The sequence below is a fragment of the Corvus cornix genome, chromosome 1A (assembly GCF_000738735.6).
Source record: "Corvus cornix cornix isolate S_Up_H32 chromosome 1A, ASM73873v5, whole genome shotgun sequence".
NCBI lineage: Eukaryota > Metazoa > Chordata > Aves > Passeriformes > Corvidae > Corvus > Corvus cornix.
The window spans coordinates 49,410,978-49,433,335 of NC_047057.1; the positions used below are offsets into that span (position 1 = coordinate 49,410,978).

Consider the following 22,358-nt stretch of genomic DNA (forward strand, 5'->3'; position numbering starts at 1 on the left):
AGAGTGTATTTCACCTCTTGTCCTTTACTGTAGAGATCGTAGTTGGAGTGATAGATGGGTCATCTTATCTACCAAGAGCTGAAATCAGACCCTGGGAGCAGACTGTTTGCTTTTTGGCTGCTCTTTGTTTTAATGCGTGTCAGTATTTCAGTGTTAACAGAGTCTTTCATCAGAAATGATTTACTGTTCCCCTGCTGGCATGAGCTCAGCACTTAACAGAAGTGTTCCGAGTGTTCCTTCCAGGAAGGGATAAATATGCCCAGGTTTTATGGCATATGTCAAACCCCAGCACCTTCCATGACATCAATGATAATTTTCATTCTCTGCTGATACATTTCTTGCACTTTCTGCAGAGCAAGTGGCAGTGTCTGCCATCAGGGACAGGCACTGAGCAGGCTATGTTTGCTGTATAGCAGGTGAGATGTTGGCAGCTGTCTAAACATCAGCATCCAGTGTCATCCTTGATACCCCAGAGTATCTCACCTGAACTCCACCACTGCTCCACAAGAGCACAGCTCCTTGTGTCAGGTCTGGCAGCCCTCGAGGCATGTCATGGGTTGCCCAGGGATTTAGGCTGGTACTACCTCCTCTCATAGGACTCTGAATTGCACCCAATCTGATTTCTCTGCTCAGTGAAAGAGAAGGATTGAATTTCATAAAGAATAAAGAGTGGCGAAAAACAAACTTATAAATCCTGTAAGAAACCTAAGGTCTGTGTCCATGTCATGTCTGGGGAATAACCTGCTATGGATACCCTTTCCTTTCCAGAGCGTACAATCATCACCCGCTAAACCTTCCAGCCAACCGCTGTGTCAGGTACCTACAAACACCCCTCAGCAGCCCACGCAGCAGCAGCAGCCCAGAGGACCAGACCAATCTAAGGTAGCTCACTGCCTGCTCACTTTTCTCCCTTGGTTTCGTTTGCCTGCTGCCAGGGTTTGTACCCATAGGCAGATACCAGTGGGTGTTGTCTGTGGATTAAAAATGACGAGGGGCCGGAGTGGGCAGCCTTGATTCACAGGGATGTCCCAGATTCTTGAAGGAGTGCTGCTGAACAGAAAAGGTGGCTGCTGCATGGAGAGAGGGTGATGTGGGCAGAGTGCCTGGTGCTGAAGGGGCATGCGAGCTCAGAGGGGTAAACAGGCTGTGACCTTTTAGTCTCTAGTAGTGCTGAGCATGCTGTAATTTCCATTCCCCTGCCTTGAGCATGCCAGTTAATCACCTCTTTGTGAAGTGCTATACTGCTTCAGGAAAGAGAGCACCTCTGCCTTTACCCCTCTCCAGGTGCTGGCTGTAAAGAGGCTCTGCTGTGCATCTCTCCCTTTCTAGCCCGCTTAGCTGTAGCTCTAACCTGTAATTAAGATAAGATACAGAAAGATTATGAAGAGTTTTTAGAGCTTGGAGGATCATTTCTGAGTCAGTTCCTGGAAAGGATATGAAGACAGAAGTAATTTCTAGTATATTTAGAGTGAGATACCTGCTTTGCAAAGGGTCACTGCCTTGGTTTTACTTTGAGACCTTGGATAAAGTGCAGAAGGTAAATGAAGGGACCTTTTTCCTCAGAGTCCCTTAGCCTGTGTGCTGCAGAGGCATCTGTACTGACTCTCCCAATCCTTTTGCCTCCCTGTAGGGTCAGAAGCTAGGTCTGCAGGTGGTCACAGGGCAGCTGGCTCACACCATATTGTCTTTCTCAATACCTGCAAACCTGCAGCCTTTCTTCCCCAGTGGTTTCCATAAGCAGTCCCTGAACACTGGTGCTTCTGGCAAAACCAGCCCACCCAGTGTATCAAAAAAGGTACCCTCCCAGCATGTCCCAGTGGCCTGTGTCATAGCGATGGTTTCCAGCTGTTCTCAGGAAGAGTGAACCCTGGCTAGCACAGCTGGTCTAGGGTCGCTCCTCTGCCTGTGGGTCACAGAACAGATGAGCAGCTTTCCAGGGAAAACAGGATGGGCAAGGGCATCAGCATGTACATGTGTTGGAAGTAGCATTCAGCTGCTGCCCAGGGTTTGCTGCTCCAGGGGCGCAAGTCTCCACGTGGGTCATGCATAGCTGCTGTAGAGGCAGAGGCCTGATCCTCGTTTCAGCTGTTCTTACGAGCAGTTGTGTGCTGATTCATCTGGTAAAGCTGAGTCATGAACACTGCTTCCTGCAGCACTTGGGGTTTCCTTTGGATCTCTGGTGCTGCTGAGTGCTCTGGTGCTCTCTGCCCACCATCAGGCTGTGAAACTTGCTGCTAAATGAAGCTGGCTTGTGACCCCAAAGCAGGCACTGCAGAGGGAGGCAGGTAGAAGACAGGCCCTGGATGTACTGCACAGAGTAAGCTGAACACACAAGGGAAGTGCCCTTTTTCTCCGAAGTGCTGGAGGAATCCCCCACTTGGACAGATGAGGCTCTCCCTGTCCAGGAGAAGTGAGGAGGTGGTTTGTGGTGTGGCTGCTTTAGCATTGGAAAAATCAGCTAAAGATTTCCACCTGTGAGTTGGAGGGGAAATTTGTCTTCTTCCCCTGCAGCCCGGGCATAGGGCATAAAGTCCAGGGAAGAAGGCAGACTGCTGTGCAGTGCTTACAGGGAGAGGTGATGGTCTCTCAAAGCAGCCATGAGACAGGAGTTGATGTGGACTTTTCCCTGATTTGCATTCATTCCCTCTTCTGCCTTCATTCTAAACAGTCCTCATCGCAGCCTGGCTCTCCTGCTGCCCCTTCCCCCTCCCAGATGGACCTGGAGCAGCAACAGCACACGCCGCTTTTTGGAACTCCTCCACCACCTCTTTCTGTTCCCTCGGTCCCAATGAAAGAGCCACCACCAGGCTATGAAGAGGCCATGAAGCAACAGCCAAAGGCCCAGGTGAGAGCAGTTACTCTCCCTGGTTTCCTTGGAGAGCAGATGAAAAGTTGCCATTGTGAAACTAGTTAGTTTCTTGATATGGGGGCCAGTGATAGGAAATGGAGACACAACTGCACCTTCCTTGTTGAATTTCCTCTGGAGGGTTTGGGGCAGAGCGTAAATCACAGGTAAAAATCCCAAGCCATTCATTGCCATTGCTGACCATGCTTTCCCAGCCAGTAACAGCCTGGGTTACAGAGGACTCTGGTGCCATGCTCGTGGTGTGCTCGTTCTTGCTAGACAACAGCCCTGTTCCTGGGGCAAGGGAGGAGAGCCAGCAGCCACGGGTGCTGCTGGAGGTGGAAGCTCTGCTGGTAAAGAGGAAGCTAATCCTGCACTTGCTCTCCCCAGGAGAACGGCTGTTCCAGCCAGCAGATGGACGACCTGTTTGATATCCTCATCGAAAGTGGAGGTAAGGAGACAAAGCCAGCATTTCCCATAGTCCCTGGGTCCGAATCTGGGGGTTGCAGAGCACCGAGAGGAGAGTCTGTCATGGCCCCACTCTTCTCTCTGGTGTCCCTTCCAGTGCCTTTAGCACTGGCAGTAGTCATTAAGGCACTGAGGGAGATGTCAGTCAGGCCTTAGTATGGTTCTGTGGTTCTTGATGGCACTGCTGCATCAGATCTGGGCACATTGCTTCTGAGATAGTTGACAGAGATGGAATTCCATGGAGGTGGGCTCAAAACTCTCCATAGTGCAGCAAACACAGGCACAGGATGAGTTTCCTTATCCCAGCTGGTGGTCAGTGATGGCTTAGTCTGGCGGGGGTCCCTGTGGCCCTGGTGGGTGGGAGGGATCCTTCTGGTCTTCAGCCAGACTTTTCCTTACCTGGCTTGTTTGTTCCCTGTACAGAGATTTCTGCTGACTTCAAGGATCAGTCGTCCCCAGCTGGGAAAGAACCACCTGTGGCCCCAGCCTGTTCCCCACCGGCCAGCAGCCACCCCTCCTCTGAGCTGGCAGTGCCGGTGTCCTTGGGGCAGCCGGTGCCCGTGGGCCGGCTGGAGGACTTCCTGGAGAGCAGCACCGGCCTCCCGCTGCTGACTGCAGGCCACGATGGGCCGGAGCCCCTGTCCCTCATTGATGACCTCCACAGTGAGATGCTGAGCAGCTCGGCCATCCTGGACCACCCACCTTCACCTATGGACACCTCGGAATTGCACTTTGCTCACGAGCCATCTGGGGGCATAACCCTGGATCTGGCTGAGGCTAACTTGGACAGCATGGACTGGCTGGAGCTGCCAGGGGGGTCTGTCATGAGCCTGGCTCCCCTGGGCACTGCGGCTCCCAGCCTCTTTTCCACAGACTTTCTTGATGGACATGATCTGCAGCTGCACTGGGATTCTTGCTTGTAATTCTGTGAGCAGAGACTGAAGGGAATGGGAGTGGGAGGGCACAGGCATGCAGGGGAAAGAGGCCAGTCAACCAAAAAAAAGAAAAAAGAGCGAGCTCCTAAGTATTTGTACTCCTCCCCTAACAGTGTCCTTCCTGCATGAAGCTGGCAGTGGGCCAGGCCAGGGCAGGGAGAACGGCTGCTGGGGGGGGATGAGGCAGGAGGAGCTGTGGGGCTGGTGGCCTCCTGCCCGCTCCACACAGCCTGGCCCAGCCAGGGTGAGAGCAGAGCCAGCAGCCCCTCTTCCTCCAGGCAGGAGCAGTGATGGCAGCGCATTGTTCCCTCACGTGGGATGGAGCATGACTGGGCCTGAGCCGTTTCCAGAAGCAGCACTCTGTGCCTTCCTGGGATTGGCGGATAAAGGGGGTTGTGCTGCCCCAGCATGGTCGGTCTTAACGGTTGTGGAAGGGGATTCTACCTCTGGAGCAGGACACACAGGCAGGACGGCTGCCCGGGGCCCAGAGCAGCTGCCCTCTGCAGCACCTGCCGTCTGTCGGGGGGGAGGGTCTGATCTGCCGCAGGGCTGGGAGGAGCTGGGCAGAACAGGCACCTTCTCCAAATGTAGCCAAAGGGAACCAGGGCTCCCCACCAACCTGGTAACGTCTAAGCTGGTTTCCCAAATATTGCTGAGCTTGGCAGAGGCCTGCCGGCCTGCCTGCTTGCTTCACTCGCTTTGGGCTGCAAAACCATTTTTTAAGGTGCTAAAATCAGGTCCTTATATGTTAAATTGCTGTCAGGCACAGCCCATTGCCCCCAGCTCCCAGGCACTTGTGATGTCCCCAAATGAGCAGGGCAGTCAGCCTGGGGCAGAGACATGGAAGTGCCAGTGTGCCCTGGGTAGCAGGTGAGGGGCACAGCTGGTAATCAGTAACATATCATTGGGGGCCATGTGCAATCTGTCTCCTGCCTTCACTGTGTTGGTGCCTCACTGCAGCACATGCCCCAGTGGAAAGCAGCAGCTGGGGATGGATGTTGGACCCAGTAGGCGAGGAGGGGGAAGTGGGACTGCAAGAGGGGTGTTGTGTGGCGCAGCACAGGTCCCGGCTCAGTGACTGTGAGGGCCCCTTGCTGGGGAGGAGCCTGAAAGCAAGTATTGGGCAGCTGGCCTCTGCTCTTCCCTCCCTCCAGTCCCACAGGGTAAGAGGCAAAAGTAAATGGCTGCTTACTTTGAGCTGGTTCCCTGTGTCCCTGTAGGACCCCAGGCTGGTGCCTCAGGGGAACTACAGACTGAGGAGTGGGTGGACAAGCCCCCCAGGACCTCAGAGCCATGACAGTGCTATCCTTGGGCAGGGCTCTGTGGTAGAACACCAGGCCTGTGGCTCACTCCTGTGCTCTTACTCCGTTACTTTAAAATTCTTGTGTCAGTAGTAACTCACGGCCATACTGAGCAGGTGGGACATGGCTTAGGTGGATGTGGCCACCTCGCCATGAGGCTGTCCCTGCTTTGGCCCTGAGCTGGGTCCAGGCTGCTTGGGCTGAGTGAGGTGGGGGAAGCTGTGGCTTCTGAAGTCATGCAGACTGAGGTACTGACCTGCTCAGGCAATGAAAGGATCAACTGCCATCCTCAGTATCTCCATGAAGATGCTGTCCCACCTTTCCCCCACGCTGGGCTGCAGAGCTTCCTGCTGGGGAGGGGTAGCTGTGAGCCACATGCTGCTTCCCTGCAACTTTGGTACCTGGTCCTCTTCTCAGGGGGAGGCTGTGCCACAGGGGTGCTGGTACCTGTATTCCGTGGTGAGGCAGGTGAATGCCAACCCTGCACAATGTGCTCTCCCTCAGCCACTGAACTGGCAGCTGGGTGGGGTCATGCCTGTTTGCACCTGGGAGATACTCCTGCTTTCCTGAGCCCTGTTTGCTTGTTAACTGCATGGGGAGCCACTTTCTTAATCATTTGCAGGGGGAGCCTGCTGGCAGCTTCCTTCTTTTCTGTCCCCTCCTCTCTCCTCTGGCCCTGAGCTGTAAGCAAGTTGGAGCCTCTTACCTGCCTCCCTCAGTGTCCAGGTTGGGGAGGACACCCTTCCCCCTTCCCCACAGTCTTTCTATTGCTGAAGCTACAGTGTCACAAACTAAAATCAGAATAAAAGAGACTGCTGGGCATCCCCTTTATCTTCATGAGCCCTCTCTGAATTCTCTCCTGGTGCAACCCAGATGCTTACTGGGAGCAGTGAGTATATAGCAATCACCTTACAGAGGTCTCACCAGCTCCCCTAGGGCAGCTGCCCATCTGTAGGGGCAGGAGGCAAGGACTTTCTAAGGAGGAAAGTATGGGGGGAGTGCGAGGATCTCCGAAATGCTAAGGGGAAAAGTGAGGCTGCCTGTTTGTCAGACTCAAGCAAAATCAGGTTCTTCTAGCCCATAGTTGCAATAGCCCCCAGAAAAACCAGCTGTGTTCTTTTGTACAAATAATTACAAATCTGCAGCCATTAAATAAAGAAGGAAATTATCAATAAAGTGCAATGAGCTCCTAGAGGAAGGTGGGAGCACTCCAGCTGCAGTCCTGGCCTGACCCAGCCCTGGTTCCTTGCCCTGGGCCAGGTACTCCAGTCATTGGCAGAGAGATGCCAATGCCTGTTACGAGTGTAGCCCTTCCAGAGGTTGCTGGTGAAAGGCTGAGCTCACAGCTGCTCCCTTTCACCTTCACCCGTCCACCATCAGGTGTGAAACTGTAAGAATTTAGTGACCCTGACCTTGCCTAACATACTTGCATTGGCTGAAGGGCTGAAGAGCTTCAAGGAGCCCAGAGGATACAGAACCATGAGCCTCATGTCCCGAGGAGCCCGGCTGACCTGTGAGAGTCCCTCCGTACAAGGGCCTTCTGCCAGGAGAGCGAGCGATAACCCTGTGCCTGCGGGCAGAGGGGAAGGTGGTGCCTCAGCCCCAGAAATGTTAGAAAGTCTTTTCCCCAAACAGTACCCAGAGCAGGCTTGCCCAGTTCTCTGCTTACTATTATTTGTTTGAATAATAGTTCAATAGTTCTTTGTCGGAAGAGGTATTCCCCTGGACATACATTTTTGCACCCATTGGGAAAAACGAAGTCTGATGTTCTGCCTCTACCTTGAATGTAATCCTGAATCTTTCTGCTGTAACCACTACTTGTTTGTAATGTGTATTTGACTAGCACGCACTCTCCCTTCCACTATGCAGCCAATGGCGAGGGGTGATCAGCACCATCACAGCTGGATGGTGTTGGGGCATCAGATCCAGAGCGAGTATTCAACTGGAAAAGGATAAAAGTGACAAGTTAATGGGGGAGAGAACTGATCTTTAAATTGAATTATTTTTTCAGTTACAAATATTTGAAGAAAAAAGTCCATTTTATTAAAAAAATTCCAAACAGCCACGTTCTCAAAAACTTCTCTGCTATGCTGGTGGGAGGGCTTGGGGCCATTCTGCCTTTCTCAGCTAAGGGTGGGTGATCCCTTTGTGTCTTTGTCAAACCTGAAAAAAGCAGCTTAAGTGGTGGTGGCTCATCCTTCTCAGCTGCAGGGAGATTCCCTCAGTGTATGGAAATTACCTACCCTGCAACCAGCAGGTTTTACCAGGGGCAGCTATTACAGTCTCCCCCAGCCCAGCAGGCTGGTCTGGACTGCAGGTGGTGATGAGGTGACACTGCCCCTTCCACAGCCACATTCCAAAGGAATTACCTTCACTGAAAACACTCGCTTTCAAATCAGTACATATGCTGCAACTTCCACCCTTCCACGAGCTTGGACTTCTGAACACAGTTCTCCCAAGGGCCTGTGCCCTGTTACTGTCCCACTTTGCAGCTCAGCCTACACCTACATTTTCCAGAGACATTTCTTGTACAGACAACACTCCTGTCCCCACCACCCAGCCCTGCTTTCTGCCAGCCTCTCTCCCTTCCTAAGGGCCCTCCCCCTGCAGTGTCCCTACAACCCGTAGTTTCCAGTATTTCTGGCTTTTCTGGGGCTCTGCTGAGGACCTGCTCTTAGGGCTGGTGGTGCAGAGGCGAGGCAGGGCTGCCACTGCTGGCAGCAGAACTGGCTGTGCCCCAGCTGCTGCCTGACCTCGTGGGCTGCTCTGATGCAAGGAGCTCCCTCGGTGCCAGCACAGAAATGGGATCACCATTGTCAAATGGAAGAAAGGAAAAATGAAACCAAGTCCTGGCCCTGTCAAAAAATAAGACAAAGCCCAGCACTCTCCCAAGACGCAGTTTTTATTTACAAACCCACCAAATAAAGGAAAGTAAGAATCTAGTGTCATCCCATCAGTAGTTTGTGCTCACAGACAAGCGCTTTCAGTAGAAAGTCACAGACCCCATATCCAGAGCCACCACCACAAAGCAGCAATTCTCCACTCCTGACCCGCGTCCCCGTTGCCGTCGCAGGGCAAGGAGGACGAGTTAGTCTCCCTGAGCCAGCTCCAACCTAAACCTTGTCCTGAGCTACAACAGTGCCAAAATATACATGTTCCTGGAGTAAATTTACAGCTTTTTGGTTAACAGTAAAAATCATCTACAGACTAAAATGACAGCATGAAACACTCTTGCTAAGGAGAGAGATGGTTTTTGTCTGCTCCCAGAGGAGACAAGGACCATCCCCTAAGGCTGTTACAGTGGTAACAGGCTGGTAAATTTGGGCAACTCTTGTCAACACCCCACACCAGTGCCAGGGAGGTGGGATGAAACTGATGCCAGCTCCCCTTTCTCAGCTCCATGTCAAAGGAACTTGTCCAAGTGTCCCCCAGCAGAGGGGAGCCCTTGGCCAGCACGGGGAGGGGATGTGCCCTCCCTGCTCCCGTACTCTCACCCGCCCAATTCCACCTGCAGCTGCAGTGCCCACTATGGCAGCAGCTCTCATGGATCAAAGCCACCCCACAGCTCCAGCCACAGACACACTCACACCCCTACGTGACTGCCGGTCCATGGCGCCAGGCTGCTCCACCAGGCACAGGTGGGGAGGCAGGGCTGAGGAAAGCAGAAGATGGGGGTGGCAGAGATGTGGAAAGCTGGGAAGGGGCACTTGGTTTTTGTAGCCAGAACACACTTGCCATTCTGCAGCATCACCCTCGACCATCACCACCCTCGTGTCTGCAGCTCGGCCTCTCAGCCCTGCTGCCATCTGTCCCAGGTGGTCTGGCAGCCCCCGGGGGGGATTTTGTCACAGATACAAGTGGGTGGGGTGGGGAAGGACAGGGGGTGAGACATGAGGGGGTGGGGCAGAGGAGTGTGCGCCATCGAGAAGGTCCCCAGGATGGGGCGGGGTGGGGGTCACCCATCTATGTCCCAGCTGAAGAGGTGGTGCTTCACAAGCATGTCCTGCACCCCTTCCTTCAGTGGCTTCTTCTCCTTCTCCTGCAGGACAACACAGAGACGCGGGTCAGTACACCACACCCAGAAAAGGGGGAGGTCGTGTCTGTGGGCAGAGCCCAAGCACACCGAGGCCTCTGGCACCCAGACAGAGCAGCTTCCTGTACTTCCCACCTTTGTACAGCTGGCACAGGGAGAGGCCCTGTGGTTTGGAGAGCACTGGGGAAAGGGAGCCTGCCATTTCCCTCTGCCCCAGCTGGGCAGGGCAGACAGCCCCCTCTGCCAGCACTGCCACACAGCTCCTGCTGCACAGCCTACTCTGGCAGGGAAAGAAGCCCCATCCACAGGCTCTGGAGCTGGCTCCAGAGGAGGCAGAGGATGGGCTGAAGCAGAAAGCTGGGAGAAGGAGGCAGTAAGCAAAGCCCCTGGCTGAGTGAGAGAATAAGAGATGCCACCTACTCACCTCCCTCTTTATTGGCAGCTCCCAGTCCTGAGAGAGGCTGAAGGCAAATTTGCAGAGAACTCTGCAATGCAAACAGAAGAGAGTGATGTTAAAACAGATACCCCAGACCACACTCCTGGCCTCTGCCCACAACTGCTGCCCCAGGCACACAAATACACTGTGTCTCCCCAGCTTGTGCCGGCATGCCACTAAGCTTACAAGGATGAAATTCCTTGTTTGATGGTGTTGAAAAGACAGCAGCAAGTCACTCATTCCCTGTTTCCCCTTCCTTGCTGGGCTTCACATCCTGCCAGGCCCAGGCTGGAAGGAGAAGCTTGAAGATGTGACTCAAGTGCAGCCCCTACAGAGCCTGGTGCAGTAGCACAGGGAGGCACAGGCAGCCCCGGACTCTGGGGGACCACAGACACGCCTGGCCGAGGGCTGCACGCAGCTGGCAATGGCAGATTGCAGGTTCCCCTCCAGGAAGCAGACCCCTGCCAGTAGCACCTCAGAGTTCTGCAGCCTCCTCTCTCTCTCTGGAGCAAGAGAAGTGTCCTGCAGCAGAAGTGCTGTAAGGGATTGGCATGAGAAGCTCCCTTGCTGGCTGGGAGAATGACATAAGACATGAACCAGTCCCCCTCGGTTCTTTGGCTGTGCCCTACTGGCACTGCCCCCACGCTGTGAGAAAGCAGCCGTGGGACACGGCAGCCCAGAGGTGGAGGAAACCCCCTCCCATTCAGCAGCAGACTGAGAACACGACACCCTGAGGAGGCAGCCCAGTGATGCAGACAAAAGCCAGCTCCCACTGAACAGCAGCAGCAACCAGGCTGGAGCAGTGGTGATGGCAGGGGATTTTCCCTCCAGCTCCCTGGGACTTCACCTGGCTTTGCAGAGTGCAGGACAGCCAGGAACATGGATGCCAGGAGTCGCGGGGATGTGCGCCCTGGGCTCCAAGCGACTGCCTTGTGTGAGCTCAGGCACTAAAGCTGCTTTCAGCCCCTGACATCACTCCGTCACCTAACCAGGGAGTCAGCGGGTGACTGACTCCTTCCCAGCCAGTGACAGTCCAACTGTCTCCCTCACACATTCCCTGTTCCCTGTGTGGACTTAGAGTGGCTGGCAAAGAACATGGAGAGCAGTGGGGTTGAAAAGGCAGTCTCTCCATCAGAGTAGGTGTACAGCAGGAGGTTGCTGGCAGGCAAACGCTGCCTGCTTGTCACAACAGGTCCCCAGGAGCCAAGCTCTACTCTTGGATCAGGCAGGCACAGTGCCTCACAATTAACTGTCCAGGCATTTGTTGCTGCCTTAGCAGACAGCAGGAAATCTCTGCAGCTGGGATATCTGGGCAGCCCATGCTGCAACTCACTGGAGAGGGCCCAAACCCAGCTGTAGTCAGGGCCACCTCTCGCAGAGGAGGAAGAAATCTGTTCCAGACACTGGCAAGGTCCATGAGGACACTCACCTCAGCTCACATTTGATCTGCACCCAGCCAGGACTGCGCAGGAATGACCAGGGATGGAACCATTTCTCCACGGTCTGCAGGCTTGAGCACAGCACCTCCAGCCACAAATGCAGCACCTGCTCGCTGCAACAGTGGGGTAGAGGCACATTACTCAGCTGCAGCCAGGCAAAGAAACCCCAACCCTCTGGGATAGTCTATTTTCAGCCCAAGCCTTGACCCCCACCCACAGTCCTGTCCCCCGTGGGAACAGGATAACCCAGTAAGCTTGTGTGAGCCACTCCACACAATAGAAGCTCCTTCTTCCAGCTAGGAATCAGGCAAGCACAATACACAAGGAGCAAGTCTCACCCAGTGGCTGCAGTGAAAGGGGGGAAAAACGATGCTGTGGCCTAAGATTGAAACCACTGCTGCCTTTAAGCCCACTCTGTCCCTTCCCAAGCTCTTGCACCCACAATGCTGAGGGTATCAGGGCCAGATGACTCACTTGAGTCCAACACAGATGAGAGAACGAAGCTTCACATCCATCTGTGCATGTGCAGCATCGTGTGTCATGTTCACAGCCTGAACCGCCTGCAGGGAGGGAACGTGTGGTTATGGCTGGGCAGCCATTTCAGCAACACAGCGAAATGCTGCCCTCCCTGGAGCTCCCACCCTCACCAGCGCACCAGAGGGGCTAAGGGAAGGTCTGGGAGACTTTGAAGCATCTCCCTCCAACAGTCTCCACAGGAAACATCCCCCAAGTAGGAGCTGGGCTCTGGCTGGGCTTGGGGCAGCACTCACCCGGTAAAGCAGCTCCTCTGGAGTGAGGACTTTGCCATCTTCATCAAGCCTGTAAAGATCACAGCAAAGACCCAGCTAGCTCCAGAGACACCCTAGACACACACAGGCCTTTCCTGCTTCATACCCCCACAGCTCTCATGCTACTGCTGAGCCCACAGGTGCCCCCACAGGCACGAGAGAACCAGATACAGACCCAGAAGCAAAGAGATGAGCCCAGGGGAGGAGACAAGAGCCACTGCCAGCCCAGGTCAGCACAGGCACAGCAGCCTACTGACACCCCACCCACAGGAGGATGGGACAGACCATGACCCTTGCCAAGGTGCAGAGCAGCATCAGTTTGAGGAGCACGGAGGAGGAGGGCACAGACCTGTAAGTCTTGCAGAGCACGAGGCGAGAATACACAGAGTCAAAGTCCCGTTCCACTTCCCGGCTTGCAGCCTAGAGGAGCAGAAGAACGGTCAGCACACTCTGCCCTACAACCCCTCACCTCAGCCCTCTGGTAATACTGCCCCACGAAAGGAACTGGGACACCTCACCTCTTCAATGAACAGCCAAGGGTGGCAGGCTCCCCCCAGCAGAGATGGCTTCTTCAATCCATGTTCAAATATGGACTTCAAGGCAGGACAGAGTGTCCCTCGCACCAAGTCCGTCACCCCCTCGGTGACAGAGTCATCTCCTGCGATGGAGTACTGAGGAACAGCAAGAGCCAGCTCTCAGCATACTGGCAGGCAGCAGAGCATGGAGGTGGTTCACTCACCTACACCTCTGCACAGACCAATTCCATTCCCAGGTGCCTACCAGAACCCCCTCCCCCCTCTTTAACTGTCATGCTCTTGCATAAGGCCCCATGTTCTGTGCTACTGCAGGGGATCTCCTGGGACCTTTGTGCTTACGTGGTACCCAGCAGACCACACAGGTGACCCCAGCACCATCCTGCAGCATTCAGCACATAGGAATGTGATGGTGTGATGCTGACTGAGCTAAGGTATGGAGAGGGACTTGCACTGAGGGTCTCTAGGACTCCGTAAGCTGCTAGAAGTCAAGACAAACAGAACTAGATAGGAATTTCCAGGTCAAGGGGTACACCACTTTGAGGTATCACGCTGACACTCTGCTAACACTCCCGTAAGTGGGATCCTCCGTTTCCACAATTAGGAGGAGAAATGCTCAGCAGGACATGTTTGCACAGAGAGGTGATCTCCATCTAAGGAGCCAGCCCTGAGAGATGGGGAAGGAAGCAAGTGAGATGTCAATAGTAACATCTCTCTGGGGGCTTCTCTTGGGCCTCCAGGGTAAGACTTTGAGCTCTTCCTCACTCCCCAAATGCTGAGAAGAGGGAGAACTGGGCCTTCTCCACTTCCCCTGAAAATTGCTTAGGTCAACAGCTGCTGCTGTTTGTCTCATACACACTACCCCAACCTTGAGGGCATATTGAAGTATCTCCTATAGGTAAGTGCCGTCTCATCACTGCCAGCTGTAAGAGGAACTAAGACAGCAACTGTCCCCTTGGGCACAGCTGTTTGGGGAGACTTTACTGTCATGGTCACAAAGCATGAGCAGGATCCATAGGTACAGCCTCAAAGGAGGAAGAGAACACAGGCAGCTGGGAGCAGACAGAAACACTGCCCAATAGGATCCTCCTGCTTCTCTCCCTGCTGCTTTCTCAGCTTTCATCTCTACGGTCCTTGCAACCCCAGGCATTCCACACAGGTGCCCCTGGCAGCCCAGCCCTCATTCACTGCTTGGTCAGCATGAGGAAGTTGAGCAAACAGGCTTAGGAAGATAAGCTGCCTGATCACATCACAAAGCACTCAATGGCCAGAGAAAGCAAACAGACTGAAGGAGGGAAATCTGTGGCTCTTTTCAACTGTGTTTTTTTCAGTTATGACACAACCCTTTTTTTAATGTGGGGTTTTTTGTAGTTGTGGGGTTTTTTAAGTACCTCTTTACTCCGCTCATCCAAGATCTCCACAAATTTTGCAGGAAACCAACCTACAAAGAGTGAACAAAGAGATAAGCCTGACAAAGATACTGAGAAATCCTTACACAAAGCCCAGTGGGAGCTGAGAATAAATCAGAGTTCATAGGGCCCAACCCCAAAGAAGGAAGCAAGCAGCCTCAAAATCACAATAATTAAGGCAGCTGCATGAGAAAGTCAACTGCAGGGCACTGCCCACATGCAGCAGTGGTGACATGCACCCAACCACCCCGTGCCAAGAGGATGAGGCCTAAACTTGCCGTTTGCAAGAAGTAACCAGGTCACTGCTGCATGACTGCTCTCATACATTTCCTTTGTCCCTGGCAGATACTCTGGGTGCCTGGCACACCCTTTGCTGCCAGAGCAGTTGTTTTAGATGAATGGATGCTCTGCATCTGGCCCCACTCTCCCCAGTGCAACACATCCTGTTCTCACCTCTCAGTCCATTCAGCTCTCCCACCCAACAGTGCTCATCCTTCTGGGAAATGATCTGAAAAAGAGGAAAATGCCAGCTGAAGAGGTTGCAGCGGCAGGTGGGGTACAGCTGCCTGGCTTTATATCCACAATGAGGAACTGCTTTCTTCTCAACTGCTTTGTCACAGTTCTCTTCTCACATGGCCCAGGGCCTTCAAGGGGACAAAGCTAATGCAAACATCCTGTTCTCCCCAATTCCAGATGGGATGCTCACAGTTAAATGCAAATGGATGCTTTTACAGTCTTCCCACAATTCAGTGTGCAGTGTTAAACAGGGACTTGGGTTGGACCAAATCCATGTTTTGCACATCTGTACAGCAGCCAGGAAAGGGACTTTGTGGTGGCAGCGAGAACGACCCACAAGACAACACTCACAGAAACACACTGCCTCATCCCCAGGCAGCCCCCAGGAGCACCAGCCGTTTCTCCTGGGCTCCCAACTGGGCTCTGAGCTTATCTTCTCCCTTCTTTCTCTGCAGGAGAGGTAGTGCAACCCCCCAAACAAGCTGGGTCTGCATTTCCCGCCGGTGCCTGTCCCCTCGGCTGACACACCGTGATGATGTCGTTCTTGCGGAAGCCCAGCTCATCGTCATCGTGGCGCTCAAAATCCAGCAGTGCCTTGGCTCGGCGGCGCCGGTTACGGGAACAGGCCACGTAGTTCTCGTGGTCCCGCTGGTGGCTCTCCATGCTGTAGTCCGGGGTCAGATCCTAGCAGGCATGCACATAAGAGCAGAGAGGAATGAAAAGCCACAGGTGACTCCCAGCTATCTGCCAAAGCTTGCCTGCCCCTGTTCCCAACTTTTTTCCTGCTCTTAGCCAGCAGACAACTTCCCAGCACAGCCCTCCTCCACCAGGAATGGGTTAAGCAAGCCTCACCCTCAAGCCATTACACCTGGCATGTTCTTTCTCAAGCCCACACTTCAGGAGCATTTGAACAGCCCTGTTCTGTGGTGGACACTCAAAACCAATGCCTGGAGCACACAGCAGTGCAGATCCAGCTGTTTCCACTCACAATGCTGCAGTTCTTGGGATCCACACACTGGAAGTGCCGTGCCACCTGGAGAATGGCCTCACGCAGGTCAGCCACCAGCTCTGTCTGCTTGATGTTCTTGGCTTTCAGTGCCTCCAGATCATCATCCCCTGGTGGAACCCACGCAGCCAGAGGGAAGGCCAAGGAAGGAAAACAAGTACGTGGTATTTATTTTTTGTTACCATTAGAAATTACTGGTTCTGAAGAAACCAAAAAAGCCTAACCGGAAGTACCTAGACTAAGGCAAGTACTTACTGCCAATCTATTCAATAACATAAATAGCAAATACCAATTTGGCTGCATCGAATTTTAAGGAGATGGTACTTCAAACCACACATGGAACTGGGATATGTCATCTTTGATCTGTCTGGGAAACTCAGTATATCAAGCTACTACTTTAGAGAAGTGTCTACAATATATAGTCAGCTGAAGTGTGGCACACAAGGCTGGAGAACTTGCAGTAATCCTGTTCAACTGAAATTATCTTGAAATTGAATCAGCTTTTGGTGGAACTACTTCTGATATTTGTATAACTCACAGGCTGAGAACACATTCTTCACTGAGTCTTGGAAAAGATTTGAAAAACCAAGTCAGCCCACTTTCCTGTCCCAGTTGTGAAGTCAGAGCCACAAGAGCAAAGCCACCACCTGCTTTAGACCAACCTCCTTAGGAACCACGCTTCAAAGGTTTGGGGTGTATAAAAATGGTCATGAGCCAAAGTAAAAGTTACCAAAGCATCTTTCAACTATCACTAATCCCCCCAGGGTTTTGACAGCCTACGTCTATTACTTTATGCAGAAGGATACCTGATGGGATGGATTCTTTAGACAGTTAATGTATCTGAATGCCTTACACACTGGGTACATGATGTTTGGGAACAATGAACCATTTGCTTCTTTTTCTAAAAAAATCCTTTTGTATTAAATTCAAAGTGTACTTTCATATATCTATTTTTGCTCTCACTACAATATACTGAAGATGTGGTAGCTGGATTAACAAAATGAACATTTAAATAAACGTATTTTTCACTGAACTCCAATGTTTATACAAACACAGCTTTTATTCAGGAGCCAAGAAAATCACTGGCTAGCAAATTAGTACCCTGCTTATCTTCTAGCAGCATTATAGAAAACAATATGAATAGAGCATGGCCTGAGCTACAGCTGCTGCAACAGCTATATACACATTAAGCTTCTGCTAATTGAAAAGTTATTAACAGTATCTTTTAATCATGTGATCCTAATTAAAAAGACCCAAACTTTAGGAACGTATATAGAAGCACAAAATTAGATTTAAAATTATTTTTATAATTGTTTTCTTTGCTACATTAAATTATTTGAGATACATCGGATACACAGAGCTTAACAGAAAACTGAACTTTGCTTCTGGACTAGAAGAATTGTGGGGCACAGTTGCTCCCAGTCCAAGCAATAAAAAAATAAGAAAATCTCCCCCTCTGTGTCCAGGGGTAGGATACAGAGCATGCAAGAACTCTTACTACTCAGAGATGCAAAGATTGCAGGTAGGTGAGCACATAGATGTCGGGGATTCCCAGAAATTTCACGCTGCTAAAATAGAATGCAACTAGAGAAGAAACTAAACCACAGCCACAGCCACACTAGCTCTGTGGGCTCCTCTCATTTACATAGATCATTGATTCTTTCTGTCATCTCTCAGTCCCATCTGGCCAAAATACCATGCTCTTCCCTCTGTTCTCAGATCAATCCTACCCAAACACAAGCAGGAGACATGGGAAGCAAGTTCCACACTCTCCCACGTTAGAGTGGACATGGTACAGCGGAAGGCAGCTGGCATGTCCCCCAGCCTCACCTCACTGCACTCAACACGTACACTTTCAAACTTCAACACGTACATTTCCAAACAGGAAACCAGTGCATGATCAGCCACACGTGAGGAGGCTCTACGTTGAGCCTTCAAAGGCTGACGAGCTGCACAGCTCTGCACAGGATGAGCTCTACTGCATTCCCTTGGTGCAATGCCCACACAACAGGAAAACACATCTGGCTCACTCTGCTCTCCACCAAATTACCTTTCGTTATTTCTTTCTATTCCTGCATTGGAAATCTGGTTCAACTCCTTGAATCTCAGCTGGAGAAAGCCCTGACCAACCTGATCTAGCATGAGCAAGAGTCTGGCTTCGAGCAGGAGCTGTTGGAATACAGACGCTGAGAGGTCTCTTCTAAACAGTGCTCCTGTGATTCTATGACTCCTGTCCAAGTTACTACCACGTCTGAATTCAATCGAAGAAGAATTAAGCTCTGGGTAAATTCTCATTCCCTCCCAGATGAGGGCTAAGTACCAGTTCTAAGCAGTAACTATCACAGGCAGCAGACTTTACATTTAGGATGGATGGATTGTCAGTTCACAGTAGAGGGTGGATTTATCACACCCAAGCTTTCCTTCCTCTCACTTGGGCTGAATTTTTCCATTGTGGTCAACTGCTGCAGGATGACAACTTCTCAGTTTTAACCAACATTTTAAATATAAAGAATAATGTAGGTAAAAAACATGATGGTCATTGTACAGAAGCGCCACTAAAATGAGAAAACCCTATCAATTATCTTGGTTCTGCCACTGATATATTTTGAAGCTTGAACTTAAAGTTTATCTTTGTGCATGTGTATAACTCATTATCACCTCCATAAAAATACTCAAACACAGTCAAGGAGACTGAGACACAAGAAAGGTGCATGTGGCAGCCAAGTTCCTGCCAGTTCAGTCTGTACCGACTGTATGATAACATTACATACAAAAGCTCTGAGTTTAGGTTGCACAAGCAACTTTCCTGTGTTTCTTCACTTCTGCATGCTTGACTTTACAGCATTATGAGTATTTTCTATGTAATGCTCTGTGCACTTGTAGGAAGCCTGTGACAGTATATCAGCTTCCTGGAGAACATAAGAAAAGCTGCTCTGTGGAAAGAACAGTAAAGCCCATTTTTAGATTTATTCAGGCCTTTCAACCGCAACAGGAACACAGTTTGAGCCCTGTAAATTCAGTATGTTGTCTTCTTCTGGAAAAACAATTCCTGTGGTGACATGTGGCAATTTCAAGAAAGCTAGCCAATTTCAAGTAAGGTGATGACAGTGGGGCTTACAGGAGAGAGGGCTCTCATGGAGTCAAGAAATAAGTTACTCTTAAACCCATGCAAAAGCTATTCTGACTATGCCCTTTCTGGATATACGCTGGCTTGGCTTGTAAGTGAAGAAAATTAAGAGTCAAAAGCATTCACAACATTGAACTCTCAGAATAAGGGAAAATAAAGTGATGTTTTCATTTATAATTTTGATGGGTGACACACTAGACATCCTGTCCTGTCTCAGATCTTCAGAGATGCTCCTGAATTGAGCAGAGTAAGATCAGAGAGTACCACATCCAGACTGTGGGCTGCAGAAGGTCTGCCAGAAAATGTGTTTGACCTTTTGGTCAGTGCAAAAAGGACATTACAGCTGGGCTGAGCTGCATTTGCTGCTGGTTACCATTCATGGACTGTCTAACCTAAAATTTACTTTCTGGGCTCAAATCAAAGAAAGCAAGTAATAAACTGCACTTCTTCCCTCTCATTCTTCAGTTCTGACTCCCTCCTCTCCAATCCCTCTATCCCAATGTTTCCCTGCTTTGCCTGCTCCCCCCTCCGTCCTAAGCTGCTGTAGCCATCAACTACATCAACACATGAAAGGCGTGGGATTGTCCTTACCGAAAAGCAGAGAGGTGATGCCAGATTTCCTGCGCTGAGTCCTGCGCCGCACAATCTGAGGGAGAGGGAAGAGAGAGAACAAAGTGCACACATTAGGACAGATTTCAGAAATAAAATAAAGCAACCCTCCACACCAGTCAGCTCTGGGCAAGGGGTCCTGACAGCTACCTCTAGAAGGGGCAGGCCAGTGAAGAGGCAGTTTTAGACAAGAGTTGTTCTAGTCCTAACACATTGAATCAGCTCTACTGCTTCATCTGCTCCAAGTGCAACAGGTTATTTATACCTTAATTATTACAAAGGCATAATTGAAGTCCAAGAATCAACCATGATCCATGTAAAAAATTTTAATTCTACTTCTATTTTTTGTCAAAAGCAGTTCCACATGTAATTGTATATAAATTTCTAAGTGGATAGCTATTAAATTTTAGAACTGCCTGAGTGTCTTGTCTGCAACTGTGGATCTCAGTCCAAGATTAAACACAGGCACATTTTTAATTAGGCTTCTCAAAAGCAGCTGCTGCTGTTTTCTGACTCAACCTCTCAAGGTTATTTTAGCATACCAGTTTCTTACTAATGGATTAAACCCAGTTCCTACTCTCTGTGTGCTTCAAGCAAATTCTGCCAAAAGCATATGTTGTTTCTTTAAGTTTCCATTAATGAAATGCATCACATATCATCATAACTCTCACGAATAATAATTACAATCATTGCCAATATCCCTTTCATCTGGGGATTTATCAACAAGGACAGATCTGGCACCATTTAATTGGTATAGAACTTCCAAATACATTTTCTCCACTGGATAACGATTACCTTGGACCCAAAAATCCTCCCAAACAGGAAGACCTCTTGCTCACAAACCGTAATTGGGTGGGAATACATAAGGGAATGGTAAAAAGGGAGCAGCAGAGGCAGGTGGGACTCTGTGCACTCACTTTGGATAGATTGTTGACAGTGGTGCTGGAGTTGAGCAGCTGCCCCTGCTCAGCGATGAGGTAGGCCAGGTGTTTGCGGCGCTGGGTCTCCACCGCTACATCCGTCAGCGAGCTGGCCACGCGCATGGCCTCCCGCAGCAACACATCTGCGTCCTCAATCTGGCTCGGGATGTCTGACAGCGTGTTGAAGATCGAGGCAGAGTTCTCGGACTGGATCAGCTCATCCTCCTGCAACAACACAGTTATTTTTGCCTCATGGAGTGGTGAACACGACAGCTGTGCTCCTGAGGCTGCTAGATGCAGTTTTACATTCAGCGTACAGCCTGGGCAGGTACAACCAGAAAATTACATTAAAAAACCCTTCAGCAGGAAAAGTTCAAGCTACTTTTGAGAGGGGGACAGCATCTTTTACTACTCTACTGCCCTCTCCTCCCAGAATTCTAGCTGGGATTTTTTTGAATCACGGCACTCACCATTGAAAGGAAATCAAATCAGCACAGAAAACCAAACTCAAACCTATTCTGCACCAACCACTAGGACTGGTCATAGCAGGGATCTTGCTAGGGATAAGAGAATGGAAGCTGCACTCTGGAGCACCGACCATGTCAAATTGTGCTCCAACTTCCCCTTACTCCCAGCAAGATCACCCTTGTCCTTCACACAGCAAACTGAATACAAAACTGTTTTTCACACAAAAAAGGAAAAGATCAGGGCAGCCAAATCAAATGCAGTCAGGACAACGCTCATCTCTTAGAGCATTCAGCAGTGCCATCCAAAACTTCCCAGATGATCACAACTTCAGCTTCTCTCTCCTCCCAGACTGTGCAAAATCAAGAGGTATCTTGGTTCAGGTAAGATGGACTCTCAGGTTGGGATCTGGACTGATTAGAGGATGGCAGCTGATGAGGTTTAATTATGTGCCAACAAATGAGATATGCACAGGAAACAGCAATCTCTAATTTCTGTGAGGTGCCTTAGAAGTTTTTCACAGCCTCCCATTCTGAAGGCAGCAGGAAGTTGTCTTCCCTAACACACTTCCAAACCACATACAGCAAGTGGATACAAAACCTTCTTGCCTCAAAATCTCAGTTAAACACTGAAGTACTACAAAGGAGGGAGAGGAGCTGGGAATTACCTTCATACTTAGCATGCCCAAAGTGACTTGGAACAGCACCAGAGAGCCCTCGTAGAAGAAGAGGTCCCAAATACGCAGCAGCAGTTTGATGTGGACAACACTAGCGAAAGAGGTGAGGAACCAGTGCAAGGTAATCAAGGAGAGCTCTGTGAACAGAGACATGGAAAATAATCACAACAGAAGAAGTCAGTCAATCAGTGAAGGTGGACTCTTCTAAGGGCTGTCCTCCATGCATTGCCTCCAGGGGCAGGAGGTTTGCTCCTCTCCCTGATGCTCCCCTTTGTGAAAAAAGAACTCTTTGTCTGCATCTCACCCTGGCAAGAAAAGCTATGGTTTCCAGGGCACACTTTTACCAATGTCATGCTCCTGAAGCAGCTTGTCCAGGCGGGGCAAGTACTGCACGATGAGCTGCCGCAGGACACGCTGGTCTGTCTGCACACCCATGAGGGTGGTGCTGAAGTAGGAGGCAGGAACCAATTCCTCGATGATAGCACACATCATCCAGAAGGCATCTTCCTCCTCCAAGAAGAGCAGCAGAGAGGCAGCCACCTAGGATTTTGAAGGAAGAAAAACTGCATGTCCTAAGAGGAATAGAACTCTTTCCCCACTTTCTCACATGGAGAGATAGACCAGTATCTAAGTGACAAAAATCTTCCTTCTGCAGGAGCTCTCCTGCAATCTCCAATGAAGGGACTTCTCCTCAGTATAACTACTGCCCCCTCCCCAACAGATGAACCAAAGTCTTCCGTATCTTTGGATGTGTGATGCTACTCTGCTCTCCCCTCCTTAGGAAAAGTATTCCAGGTGGAAGGGATTTCTCTTCAGCTCATCTGGAGACCACAGTATCTGCCAGCACTACCT

At 50.8% G+C, this 22,358-nt stretch overlaps 2 protein-coding genes across 4 annotated transcripts in view; one reads left to right on the plus strand and one right to left on the minus strand.

The window, feature by feature from the left end:
- Window positions 1-7,612, plus strand: part of MRTFA (myocardin related transcription factor A) — a 104,599-nt gene extending 96,987 nt beyond the window's left edge. The window contains exons 15-18 of the mRNA XM_039571085.1: window positions 769-882; window positions 2,669-2,845; window positions 3,236-3,296; window positions 3,737-7,612. Of these exons, the coding sequence (XP_039427019.1) occupies window positions 769-882; window positions 2,669-2,845; window positions 3,236-3,296; window positions 3,737-4,236 (852 nt within the window). The 3' untranslated portion in view covers window positions 4,237-7,612. The remainder of the gene's footprint in view (window positions 1-768; window positions 883-2,668; window positions 2,846-3,235; window positions 3,297-3,736) is intronic.
- An 821-nt stretch (window positions 7,613-8,433) lies between these two features.
- Window positions 8,434-22,358, minus strand: part of SGSM3 (small G protein signaling modulator 3) — a 29,052-nt gene continuing 15,127 nt past the window's right edge. For all 3 annotated transcript variants that reach the window (XM_039571060.1, XM_010410614.3, XM_019292485.2), the window contains 15 exons: window positions 21,851-22,046; window positions 21,498-21,643; window positions 20,363-20,590; window positions 19,428-19,482; window positions 15,692-15,819; window positions 15,232-15,387; window positions 14,641-14,695; window positions 14,170-14,219; window positions 12,764-12,916; window positions 12,595-12,665; window positions 12,228-12,276; window positions 11,932-12,017; window positions 11,448-11,570; window positions 10,007-10,067; window positions 8,434-9,588 (listed from right to left, as the gene is read on the minus strand). In XM_039571060.1, coding sequence (XP_039426994.1) covers window positions 9,505-9,588; window positions 10,007-10,067; window positions 11,448-11,570; window positions 11,932-12,017; window positions 12,228-12,276; window positions 12,595-12,665; window positions 12,764-12,916; window positions 14,170-14,219; window positions 14,641-14,695; window positions 15,232-15,387; window positions 15,692-15,819; window positions 19,428-19,482; window positions 20,363-20,590; window positions 21,498-21,643; window positions 21,851-22,046 — 1,641 coding nt within the window. In that variant the 3' untranslated portion in view covers window positions 8,434-9,504. The remainder of the gene's footprint in view (window positions 9,589-10,006; window positions 10,068-11,447; window positions 11,571-11,931; window positions 12,018-12,227; window positions 12,277-12,594; window positions 12,666-12,763; window positions 12,917-14,169; window positions 14,220-14,640; window positions 14,696-15,231; window positions 15,388-15,691; window positions 15,820-19,427; window positions 19,483-20,362; window positions 20,591-21,497; window positions 21,644-21,850; window positions 22,047-22,358) is intronic.